Source organism: Miniopterus natalensis, chromosome 1 (assembly GCF_054644295.1).
Source record: "Miniopterus natalensis isolate mMinNat1 chromosome 1, mMinNat1.hap1, whole genome shotgun sequence".
NCBI classification, from domain to species: Eukaryota; Metazoa; Chordata; class Mammalia; order Chiroptera; family Miniopteridae; genus Miniopterus; species Miniopterus natalensis.
The window spans coordinates 69,335,641-69,346,870 of record NC_142081.1 but is presented as its reverse complement, the minus strand read 5'-3'; the positions used below and the strand labels follow the sequence as shown (position 1 = coordinate 69,346,870).

Below are 11,230 nucleotides of genomic sequence, written 5' to 3'. Positions count from 1 at the left end.
CCTTCTAGGGGAAGCCCCACCACTGAACACCCCCTTTGCCACTCTCCCACTTCTCTCCGAAACGGACTTCCTGTAAGCCCCGCCCCTTCTCAGGAGGGCCCGCCCCGCCCCGCCCCAGTTCGGTGTCCGCGGTCCCGCTCGCGCTGGCCCCTCCCTCAGACAGCCTCCGGCCTTGTAAGCGAGTCAGCACCGCCTCTCCTAGTCTCCACTGGCCGAGTATGGCTGAGGGGCTCCCTATGGTTGGCGGCCTGCCAGGGGGAGGGGGGAAAAAAGGAAGGGGGCGGGGTTAAGGGGGGCGGGCCTGGATGTGGGGAGTGAAAGCGAAAGCTCAAGAGGCGAGCCGGGGGACCCGAGATACTGCAACTGGAGCAGCATGGCCAAGCCTTGTGGGGTGCGCCTGAGCGGGGAAGCCCGCAAACAGGTAACGGGGGACCGGGAAGCTAGGAGGGTGTCCGGGAGCCCTCCAGGATAGAGGCCAAGCTGGGTGCTCCAGGGGACCAAGGCCGTGACAGAGAGCAACCCCAGCCTCTCTTTAGTGCTTTCACTTCTGCCCGGGGAATCCCAGATTCCTGCCCTCTGGCCTGTGTCTGCACTGAGGGCATGGACTTCCAGGGAAATCTGGCTTGTGGTGGGAAAGGCCAGAGCCAAGTAGAAGAGCATTCCATTGGGGGTGGGATCTGTTGACAATTGAGACCCTTAACCAACATCCGGGTACTGCTCTCTATGCAGGTGGATGGCTTCAGGCAAAATCTTTTCCAGGAGGTAAGTCTTCTGGATTCAAGCGATTTGACCCAGAATCTCAGTTCAATGCTTGAGGGTCACAACTTCTCAGAGTGACCCCTAAATCCACCCTAGACCTAGGCCCTACTTCTCTTATCAAGCCTTCACCCAAGATAAGATCCTAATTATTGATCTCTACCTTTAATTCGATACCTTTTAATACTCCCCCCACTTCTGCCAATTCTCTCCCCTTTTGGTGTGGAGGGAAACGCTGTGGCCCCGAAGCAGGAATACCACAGTCTTAACCTTGGTTCTGCCACTTCCCAGCTTGGGCAAGTACCTTCACTTTTTAGGGCTTCAGTTTCCTCATTTGTAGGTCTTGGATTCAATAATATTCAAGGGCCCTTCCAGTCCCACTTCTCAGACATCTCATTGAGTATCTTCTGCGATTCCCCACCCTTGCAATATAACCCACAGGCTGAGGAATTCCTCTACAGATTCTTGCCACAGAAAATCATACACCTGAATCAGCTCTTGCAAGTGAGTAGTGTGGACCCCTCTTGCTCCATTCCATGATCTCCATCCTCTCCACCCATCCTCTCTAAGATAACAACTGGGCTCAGCATGCAGAGAACAGTTGTGAGTGGTACACTGGGAACTTTAGGATGGTGTAAGCCCTGAGCCTAGGTTGGGAGGGAGAGGGCATGTGGAATGTGTGGCTGGAAGGTTGGGCAGCCCCTGACAATAAGCTCTGTGCAGGAGGACTCCCTCAACGTCGCTGACCTGACTTCTCTCCGAGCCCCACTGGACATCCCTATTCCAGACCCTCCACCCAAAGATGATGAGGTGAGGCAATCAGGGTGTAGGGCTTGGACTATAAACCCAGTGGAAATGATGGCTCTCCAACCTCCATGACTTTTCTGAAGCTACTTTCACCCTTTCTACTTTAGATGGAAACAGATAAACAGGAGAAGAAAGAAGGTAAGAGAAGAAGGGGTGCTAGGGAAAGGGAAATGGCACAGTGATTGCTGGATGAGAAGGGGCCTAAATCCCTCTTTTTCACAGTCCCCAAGTGTGGCTTTCTCCCCGGGAATGAGAAGCTCCTGGCCCTGCTTGCCCTGGTTAAGCCAGAAGTCTGGACTCTCAAAGAAAAATGTATCCTGGTAAGCCTGAGAACTGAGAGAAACAGAAAGAGAAGACAAGCCAGGCCAGGCCCTGGTGTCCTTCAGAAATGCAAGTCCTTCATTCAGGAGCCTATTCCTAAAATAGGAAGCTTCCTTCTGTGACATGGGTTTAGATACCTTTTGTTCTGCTAGACCTCTGATATCACAGTGGTATCTCTGAAATCAGAGACTGTGCTATATCCACCTCCATAACCTCAGAACCCACTGATACACCAGGTACACAGTGCAGGTGCTATAATACAGTAGTTGATTTAAGAGTCTGGGCCCTGCCCAGGTGGGAGTGGCTCAGTGATTGAGCGTCGACCTAGGATGCAGGTGATTGGGGTTTGATTCCCGGTCAGGGCACATGCCCGGGTTGCGGGCTTGATCAATGACTCTCTATCATTGATGTTTCTATCTCTCTCTCTCCCTCTCCTTTCCTCTCTCTGAAATCAATAAAGATATATTAAAAAAAAAAAAAAAAGTTAAAAAAAAAAGAAAAAAGAGTCTGGACCCTAAGAGGAAGACTGCTTAAATTCAAATCATGACTCTATCACTTACCTAGCTGGTTACCTTAAGTAAGTCACTTAGATGTTCTATGACTCAGTTTTTTCATCTGTTAAGTGGATATAATAAGAATATATAACTTGAAATATTAAATGAGATGTATAATACATAGCATAGTATTTGGCACAAAATAAATGCTCAATTAAATACAGCTATTAGGAAGTAGCAGAAATAGGAAGAATCCAGTAAGTTTGTTGAATGATTCCAAATGATATCTTTTCACATAGGTGATCTCATGGATCCAGCATCTGATCCCCAAGATTGAGGATGGAAATGACTTTGGGGTGGCAATTCAGGTAAGAAAAGGGTGTGTGAAGACATTAAGAGTGGGGAGTGAGGGATAGGAGCTAGACATAACTGGGAGGAGGAAGATGGTGAGTGAAGGAGGGAGGAGATGAAGTATCTTTTTTGCCTCTGCCTCCCATCTCTTTTGTCACTGCAGGAGAAGGTACTGGAGAGGGTGAATGCGGTCAAGACCAAAGTAGAAGCCTTCCAGACAACCATTTCCAAGTGAGGGCAGCAGGAAGGCCAGCATGGGAGGGGGCAAGGGGGCGCTTTAGTGACATTTTTGGGGACTTCCAAAGCTGGGCAGTCCCATCAGGATGATGGGGGGCTTTGGGAAGGGTTTGAGGGAATATCTCTATCTCTCAACACTCATTCCTGTGGTTACTCCCTTGTTTCTGGCAGGTACTTCTCAGAGCGCGGGGATGCTGTGGCCAAGGCCTCTAAGGAGACCCATGTAGTGAGTGAACTGTCCACCAGACTTTCACCTGAGGCTGACTGGGGGTGGGGTGAGGAAAGGGGGATAGAGGTCCTCTTTCTCTTGTTTATGACCTTCCCAATATGGCAAAACATTGCCTAGGAAAAATGATTTGGGTTTCAAAAACATTGACCCCCTTTTTTTGTTTGGTCCTGTGGGAATCCCATTTCTTGTGCTGAGAAGAGCCCATCCTCAAGTTACCTATTCCCTGTATGAGGAAACCAGACTATGTCTCAACCTCCTATGGGGCTGACTCAGCTTTGCCTTCCACATCCCAGATGGATTACCGGGCTCTGGTGCACGAGCGAGATGAGGCAGCCTATAGGGAGCTCAGGGCCATGGTGCTGGACCTGAGGGCCTTCTATGTGAGTGTGGAGTAAGCCCCTAAGGGAGTTGGATGAGGGGGTACAGAGGAAAGGCCAAGAACCTAACTGCTGTACTTCTGGCCTTCTTCCAGGCTGAGCTTTATCATATCATCAGCAGCAACCTGGAGAAAATTGTCAACCCAAAGGGTGAAGAGAAGCCATCTATGTACTGAGCCCGGGGCTAGAAGGGAAATAAATTACTAGTGCTTTGTGTGGATCACCTCTGGTGTGTGTCATTCATTCAGAAAGCATTTACTGAGTTCCACCCTTGTCCAGACACTGAGTGTGAATGTGGTGGTGGGAAAGGAAGGGGGTTCCAAGAAGACAAAGATGAATCAGATGCCCATCCTTTTCTTAAGAAGTCATCCTAAAGAACAGGGTGGAAACCATTACATGCCGTAAAGGCCATGAAGATAACCTGTATTGGAGATTTTCACAAGATTATTTCCATCTGGGGTTCTCATGAGTACTTCCTGGAAGAGGTGGCATTTGGGCAGAGCCCTTATAGGAATAATCAAGCTTTGGACAGACAAGAGGAAAACTCTGTGGCTGAGGTCAGGGAATGAAGAAAGGAAAAGTCTTTCATCAGTTCATCCTTTCAGAACAAGCCTGGAGAAAGAATGAAGTTTCACTGGAAGAATTACAGGTTAATGGTTGGACTCCTTCTCAAGGACTGGGAGGTAAAAAAAACACTACCAAGGCATTGTGATGAAGCAAATTACCCCATGAGACATTATGCGAAGGATGGGTCTGTACATTGTTTTGTCCCGTCCCCCCCTCCCCCCCTTCAGCCAATTGATGTCTTTGTTTCTGCAGATACTACATCAAGGAAACCAAGGGCCAGATAACCTGTAGTTGAAAAGGTAGCATGGCTCATTAAGTACAAGAACGGTCTAGCATACAAATCCACTCATCTGATAGTAGGAGCAAGGTAGTCCGCTGGTCAAAGATCTACTGCTCCCGAACACCTTAGGCAGGGCATGCCCTCCCCCGCGCTGGCTCTGCAGGGCTTTGGGGACCCAGGGGCACAGGTAACAAGCAGCCATTCTGCAATCACTAGCCGAAGCCGGGTAGCCTAGCCAATCAGCGTGCAGGCAGTTCTCTTTCCTTTACAGTTGTGGGTTCTTTCCACTCCCTCTGGAGACAAAGGCGGGGCAAGGTTTGGATGAGGCCTGTGATTGGACACAACGAGAACCTCTAAGCCTATCAAAGAGCACCGTGTGGGCAGTACTCTAGAAGCTGGTCGGGCTAGTAGCAGCCGGCTGCGTCTCCAAGGCTGCTGCCACCTCCTGCGGGCAGCGGAGGCGGAGCTCGGTTCTGGAGCGTGCCATCGGGACCACCTGGTTCCGGGCTAGGTCGGAACCGGGCTCCGGAGCGAGGTGCCTTGAGTCAGGGCCACCACCGAACCTAAGTGAGGGGGCACAGGAAGAGCCAGGGAGGGTGCCGGGGCGCTGAAGAAAGATTCGTGGACTCGAGCCGGGGCCCGGTTCGCCATGGGGGAGGTGGAGATCTCGGCCCGGGCCTACGTGAAGATGTGCCTGCACGCCGCCCGGTACCCTCATGCCGCGGTGAACGGGCTGTTGTTGGCGCCGGCTCCGCAGTCGGGAGAATGCCTGTGCCTCACCGACTGTGTGCCCCTGTTCCACAGCCACCTGGCCCTGTCCGTCATGCTGGAGGTCGCTCTCAACCAGGTGCCGCTGCTGTACACCCACCAACCATTTCGAAACCCCCTAACACCCCTAGCCCAAGCCTATCCCCGGCCTCTAGCAGCAGTGCACACCCACAGGGCGGTTACTGATGGCCCCTTTCCCACGGCAGGTGGATGTGTGGGGCGCGCAGGCCGGGCTGGTAGTGGCTGGGTACTACCATGCCAATGCAGCTCTGGATGACCAAAGGTGAGTGGGGTAGCCAGAGGCAGGAGGCTAAGGGTTACGGGGTGGGGCTGGGGGTGGTGTCAAGAGAAGCCCTCTTGGTCATTCCTTCCACCTTTCCTTAATCAAACGTTTAGGAGCAGAAACTGTACACCAGAAATGAGGCTGGGTACTGGAGTGAGGAAATAGAAAGAAATATAAAGACCTTTGGAGGAACTATGGTGGCAGTGGGGAGGACAACTGTGTATCAATAAGAAAAGGCTGACACTTGTTTTAACCGAGGTGCCCCTGCCCCCAAACTGCTAAAAGAGCACAGGAAGCCCAAAAAGCAACTTACCCCCCCCCACCCAAATTTCTTTTCTATAAGTAGAAAAAAATATCTACTTGTATATTAATTGTGTATCTGGATCAAAGTATACGTACTATTTTGTAATTTCCTTTTCTCTCATTTAATAAATATCTGACATCTATCCATTTCTACTCCAAGGTCTACCTTACACTAAGGTTATGTAATATGAATAAGGATGTACCATAATTTATTAAATGCCTATATTGAACATTAAGGTTGTTTCCAATCTTCTATTATAGAGTACCCCATTATTACAGTAATTTCTTTATATAAGTGGGATTTCTGGATCAGCATATGTATAGTATACAGTTTAAATTTGGATGGTTATGCCAAATTACCCCCAAGAAGACCACCTTTAATTTCCACTCTCACCAGCAGTGTCTGAGCACCTGTTTCCCATAGCACTCAAGCATCAAGCAGTCCTGCATGAAGCATCAAGCAGACCTGAACCCCCCCAGGTTAACTACAGGGAAAGGCAATCACTGCATCCATGTCTGTGAGATCTGGGAGGCACAGCTCAGATGGACGGGGTCTCTCCAGTCGGCTCCTCACTCCTCTGATCTTCCCTCTACACAGCCCTGGGCCCCTAGCCTTGAAAATCGCTGGGCGGATTGCAGAATTCTTCCCTGAGGCAATACTTATTATGGTGAGGACTGGGTTTGGAGAAGGGAGTTGGAAACAAAGTAGGAAGGGTGATCCTTGAAACCCTCACCTGCCCTTCCTTGTTCACACAGTTGGATAATCAGAAACTGGTGTCTCAGCCTAATGTACCCCCAGTCATCGTTCTGGAGAACCATGGTCTCCGCTGGGTCCCCAAGGACAAGAACTTGTGAGTGCCCCATTCCCTCTACCTCTTCTTGGAACGCCACAGCGACTGAACCCCTGTCCTTGGTCCTGCCCCAAGGGTCATTCGCTAGAGCTAACTACTCTGTTACATGTCTGGCCCCACTGCCTGCTGAGTTTGACCTTCATGAGGGTTATTATTTCAGAGTGATGTGGAGGGACTGGGAAGAGTCACGACAGATGGTGGGAGCATTACTCGAGAGTCGGGCCCACCAGCACCTTGTGGACTTTGACTGCCATCTTGATGACATCCGGCAGGACTGGACCAACCAGCAGCTCAACACCGAAATCACCCAGCGGGTTGGTCCCACCAATGGAAATGCCTGAGCCAGGGCCAGAGGGGCGTGTGTGTCAGGATCCAATAAAGAGACTTGAGCTGATGGGTACCATTATGACTGTATTTATTGTGCCTAAGAGGCAAAGTGAGGGAGAAACCTCAAAAGGAAGAGATGGGACAAAGTCTGGAGTTCCCTGTCAAAGACAGAAAGGTCTCTGCTGGACCCACCACACTGTAAGAGGAGGTTTTCAATAGATCATTCCCTTTGTTTCTCCCCTGGGTTTCTTGAGCTTCTCAAAGTTCTTCAGGATGATGTCATATAACACAGCCTATAGGGCCAGGGAGGAGCGGGGATCAGCCATAAGTCCCCAGTGGCTCTGTGCCTCATTTCTAACCTTGTAGAGAGACTGAGCTTTGTCACCCTTCACCCCCAGCCTGTAGGGTCAGGGGATGGGTGGCCTGGGAAAGCTGCCTCTGCCCACCCCTGCCCCACCCTCTCCTCCTCACATAAGCATTTCGGATCTCCATGACCATCAGCCGGATGTCCCGGTACTCTGCCTCATCCAGCTCATGCACCAGCTGCCGATAATCACCCTGTGGGAGACCTGGGTCAGGGTTGAATTCAAATGTGTCCTTCCCCTCATGTACCCTGACCTGGGTCTCACCTACCACATGGGGCTGCTTGGCTGCTTTGGTCACGGCATCACCCCGTTCAGAGAAATACCTGTGGGAAATAGAAGGTATGTTGAGCGAGAATGAGAGAATCCAGTCCTCTATCCAAGCCAAAGGCAGAGTGTGCACGTGAGTGCAGTTGGGCAGACACTCACTTGGAGATTTGAGTGTGGAAGCCTTCCAGTTTGGTGTGAAGGGCAGTCATCAGCTCAAACACCTTCTCCTGGGTAAAGAATGCAAGGGGGAAAGTGGAAAACAGCATGGACTAGAGAGGTAAGGAGGTTGGAAGAGTGAGGCGGTGCTCTAACCTGGACAGCCACTCCAAAATTGTTTCCATCCTCAATCCGAGGTATCTGCAGCTGCAACCAGGTGGTGACCTGGGAGGAGGGAATGGCATCAAAGTCACATCAGCCCTCAACCCAGTTCTCAAGTTCCTGTCCTTCCTTGCTTCCTGCCTGCTTTGGGTGGAGGTATGCCCAGTCCAGCCTGAGCCCCAAGGCCTAGCTTCTGGCTTCAATGGCTGTGCCCTATCCTGCTAAGACTTGGCAGGTGCCACGCCCTAAATGGCAGAGGCCAAGGAAGACAAAGGGTTTGACCTAAATCCTGGAGGTGGAAGTGGAGTGGGAGGGCTCACCAGGTTAAGCTGCTCAATGACATCTTTGATCTCAGGCTTTAGGCGCTGCAGGAGGATCACGATCTTCTCATTGCAGTTCACTGGGCCACAGGGAGGACCTAGAGAGTGGGCAACAGGTCAGTCACATGGCTGGGGCTAAGTGAGGGGTGGGAAAGAGGAATCCTTCAGGAGGAACTCCTGGAAGATGAGACTCATAACCCTTCCCACCATAGGTACCTTTGTCTTCGTCTTCTTTTTTCTTTTCATCTTTGTCTTCCTTCTGCAGGGAAAGAAGGGCTCTTGGGAGTCAGGTCTAAGGCTAATTTTCCCCATTTTTGGGTCCCTCCTCCCAGCTTGTCTTGGCTTGCCTCCTGCTGTTTCTTCCGCTCCTCCTTCTCTTTCTCCTTGACTGGATCAGGCACTGGGATGTCTAACGGGGCCTTCAGATTGCTCAGGTTGGCTTCATTGAGAGCTGGATCCTGGCACAGGGTAGGAGGAAGGCTGGAGGCAAGGGCATCCCTCTCACCTTACTCTCATGGTCCAGACTCTCCCCCTTGACCCTTACTTTTTAGCTCCCTGCCCAGTCTCAGTACCTTTAAAAATGCATCCAACTCAGAAATCTTCTTGGGGAAATAGCTCCCAAGCAGATTCTCCGTCTAAGAGTGAGGTGAGGGTGGAAGACGGCTGTCAGAATCAAATGCCCTTCCTAGGCAGTAAAGCAGGGCTGATGCTGCCCAGCAAGGAAGGACTAATCCAGTGGGAACTGAGTAGGGGTGGGGTGCTGATGGGGCAGGTCTTACCTTGGTACATAGGTCTTCACGGAACACATCTACCTGTGGGACACAGGCAGCCTTTCAGACACATGGCTTTATGGCCAGTTCCCTCCCTTAGGGCTGTGTAGGGCATGGCCTGGGGAAGGGTGTAGTGGGTCCCCGTGGGACTGGATTTTGGGGATGAGAACATTCCTGGCGGCGAAGGGCGACTGGTTCAAGTGAGAACATCCCTCGGGTCTCCTGGGCTGTGTAAGGAGAGGTGTTAAGAGCCTTTCGCGACAGGGGCAGGGACAGAGTGACCTGTGGAATGGGCCCCGGGGCCCTCCCTGTGCGAAAGGCAATGAGATGGCAAGGCAGGTCCCGTACAGCGCCTGTGTGTGGGCCCGGCGCCGGGCCAGCGGACTTCCCCTCCACGCTAGCTCTGCGCTTCGCCTCACCCCGCTGAACCCAGGCCGCCTCCCCTCGCTCGGGGGCGAACCCCGCCGATCTCCCTGGGCTCAGGTGCTCCCGGCATGAAGGCTCACTTGGGCCCGAAGACTGATCCCCGACAAGTGTCCGGGGCGCTGGGGGGCGGATCACCTACGACCACAGCCTTTCGGCGCCACGCCTCCCTAACGAGCCCTTCCTCGAACCCGCAGCGCTCACCTTGGCTTGGGCTTCAGGCTGGACCCTGAGCGTGGCCATGGCTGGGGCGGGCGGGGGTCCTAGCGCCGCACGAGGTGGGAGGACTGGGCGCCGGGAAGGGAAAGTGAAAGCGGCGCACGCAACCCGCACCGCCTTCCTGAGAGCCGCGAGTGCAGGCGGCGGAGGAGGCGGGGACAGGCCAGCGAGCAGCGAGGGCCCGTGGTGAGGTGGGGGCTGAGGGTGGGACGCGCGGGGGAAGGCGGCTCAGGCCAGGCTCCCCCTAGAGTCCTAGAGGAGAGTTCCCACTGATCTCCTGCTCGCCACCACCCCCTCGGCCTCCCCGTTCTGGGCTCCCCGCCTTCTGCCTCTGCCCCCCCGCCCCCCGCTCCCCGCCCTGCTCTAGACGCTCCGCCTCCTTCTTCCGCCTCCCTCCCCTGCCTTCTTTCCACTCCTGTCCTTTCTCGGTTCTGCTTCTTTCCTCTCGACTTCAGGAGGCTGGTAATCCCTCCGCTCAGCCGCTGCGCGCCTTTGTACTCCCGCCCCCCACATCTCCGCCTCTTGACTCCCCACTGGCTCTTTTCCTCATTTGCTGGCCCTGGGACAGTGATAAGCCTTATCTGGTGCTCTTCCATCTTTCCTCAGCTGTGGAGTAAACCTGGCCTTCCTTTCCTAGCCCTGCCAGCCTGGGTCCCTGGCTCCGCGGGCATCCTCTGGCCAATGCAGTGACTTTCAGAGGCTGGCACAACTCAGACCCCAGTCAGCTGTCTCCTGACCCTTATTGTGGACTCCATTCCTCTATAACCCGCTCTCCACACAGCAGCAGGATCTGGCTCTTTCTTGCTTAGAACTCTTTGGATTTCTAAGAATGAAAGCCAAAGGGCTTTCCTGAAATCCGAATGCCTGCCTGGACAGCCTGGCATCTATAGCCAATCAACTTCGCTTTCTACTGCTTTCTCCCCCTTTCATTACACTTGCAAATACCCGGCTTTTCATTTGTTACCAGTGTCACATTCATTCTTGTTTCAGGGTATTTGCCCTGGTTAATCCCTTCGCCTGACATACCCTTCCCCTGCCCCAGTCCCTTCTCAGCTCAAATGTCACTTTTTCAGAGAACTTTCCTTCATCTTTTATAAAGTACATCCCTACAAGTCTCTGCCTTACAAAGTACCTTCATAGCACTTACCTCTGATATCAGTCAGTTTAGTTTTTGAGAATAGTGTGGTTTAGACCAGGGGTTGACAAATCTTTTCTGTAAAATATTTTAGGCTTTCTGTGTCATACAGTGTCTGTAGCAACTATAGTACTCAATCCTGCCATTGGAGCAGGTAAGTAGCTATACCTAAATGAATTAGTGTGGCTAGATTCCAATAAAACCTTATCTATGGACACTGGAATTTGAATTTCATGTAATTTTCACATATCATGAAGTATTCAATTTTTTTTCTACCATTAAAAAAAGTAAGACCCCTTCTTAGCAATCAGGCAATACAAAAACTGGCCACAGGAGGGCTGTAATTCACTTATCCCTGGTTTAGAGATAGACAACCGAACCACAGTGCCTGGGTTTAGAATCCTGATTCTCATATTCACTAGCAATGAACAAGCTACTTAGCCTGTGCCAGTTTTCCCAACT

The 11,230-nt window shown here is 52.0% G+C and overlaps 3 protein-coding genes across 3 annotated transcripts; 2 read left to right on the top strand and 1 right to left on the bottom strand.

Moving 5' to 3' along the window:
- The first annotated feature begins 321 nt into the window (after positions 1 to 321).
- On the top strand, positions 322 to 3,795 carry PSME2 (proteasome activator subunit 2). The gene is made up of 11 exons (XM_016205784.2): positions 322 to 421; positions 730 to 762; positions 1,198 to 1,260; positions 1,480 to 1,566; positions 1,671 to 1,701; positions 1,786 to 1,883; positions 2,678 to 2,746; positions 2,893 to 2,960; positions 3,138 to 3,192; positions 3,489 to 3,575; positions 3,668 to 3,795. The coding sequence occupies exons 1-11, from the start codon at positions 374 to 376 to the stop codon at positions 3,746 to 3,748; spliced, it is 720 nt and encodes a 239-aa protein (XP_016061270.1). The 5' UTR covers positions 322 to 373; the 3' UTR covers positions 3,749 to 3,795.
- A 964-nt stretch (positions 3,796 to 4,759) lies between these two features.
- EMC9 (ER membrane protein complex subunit 9) lies at positions 4,760 to 7,006 on the top strand. Its single transcript, XM_016205783.2, has 5 exons — positions 4,760 to 5,266; positions 5,394 to 5,470; positions 6,372 to 6,441; positions 6,530 to 6,624; positions 6,785 to 7,006. The coding sequence occupies exons 1-5, from the start codon at positions 5,069 to 5,071 to the stop codon at positions 6,963 to 6,965; spliced, it is 621 nt and encodes a 206-aa protein (XP_016061269.1). The 5' UTR covers positions 4,760 to 5,068; the 3' UTR covers positions 6,966 to 7,006.
- A 16-nt stretch (positions 7,007 to 7,022) lies between these two features.
- Positions 7,023 to 9,694, bottom strand: PSME1 (proteasome activator subunit 1). The gene is made up of 11 exons (XM_016205781.2): positions 9,619 to 9,694; positions 9,001 to 9,033; positions 8,794 to 8,856; positions 8,569 to 8,679; positions 8,438 to 8,480; positions 8,222 to 8,319; positions 7,896 to 7,964; positions 7,743 to 7,810; positions 7,585 to 7,639; positions 7,423 to 7,509; positions 7,023 to 7,244 (listed from the first exon to the last, which is right to left on the bottom strand). The coding sequence occupies exons 1-11, from the start codon at positions 9,655 to 9,657 to the stop codon at positions 7,164 to 7,166; spliced, it is 747 nt and encodes a 248-aa protein (XP_016061267.1). The 5' UTR covers positions 9,658 to 9,694; the 3' UTR covers positions 7,023 to 7,163.
- Between the last annotated feature and the right edge of the window lie 1,536 nt (positions 9,695 to 11,230).

Excerpts from the sequence above, each read along its gene's own strand:
- PSME2 (XM_016205784.2), top strand. The coding sequence starts at position 374 with ATGGCCAAGCCTTGTGGGGTGCGCCTGAGCGGGGAAGCCCGCAAACAG. Across the intron at positions 1,702-1,785 it reads TAAACAGGAGAAGAAAGAAG|TCCCCAAGTGTGGCTTTCTC; the intron begins GTAAGAGAAGAA and ends TCTTTTTCACAG. Across the intron at positions 3,193-3,488 it reads CCTCTAAGGAGACCCATGTA|ATGGATTACCGGGCTCTGGT; the intron begins GTGAGTGAACTG and ends TCCACATCCCAG.
- PSME1 (XM_016205781.2), bottom strand. The coding sequence starts at position 9,657 with ATGGCCACGCTCAGGGTCCAGCCTGAAGCCCAAGCCAAG. Across the intron at positions 8,320-8,437 it reads AAAAGAAGACGAAGACAAAG|GTCCTCCCTGTGGCCCAGTG; the intron begins GTACCTATGGTG and ends CCCACTCTCTAG. Across the intron at positions 7,245-7,422 it reads TGGAGATCCGAAATGCTTAT|GCTGTGTTATATGACATCAT; the intron begins GTGAGGAGGAGA and ends CTGGCCCTATAG.
- EMC9 (XM_016205783.2), top strand. The coding sequence starts at position 5,069 with ATGGGGGAGGTGGAGATCTCGGCCCGGGCCTACGTGAAGATGTGCCTG. Across the intron at positions 5,267-5,393 it reads TGGAGGTCGCTCTCAACCAG|GTGGATGTGTGGGGCGCGCA; the intron begins GTGCCGCTGCTG and ends TTCCCACGGCAG. Across the intron at positions 6,442-6,529 it reads CTGAGGCAATACTTATTATG|TTGGATAATCAGAAACTGGT; the intron begins GTGAGGACTGGG and ends TTGTTCACACAG.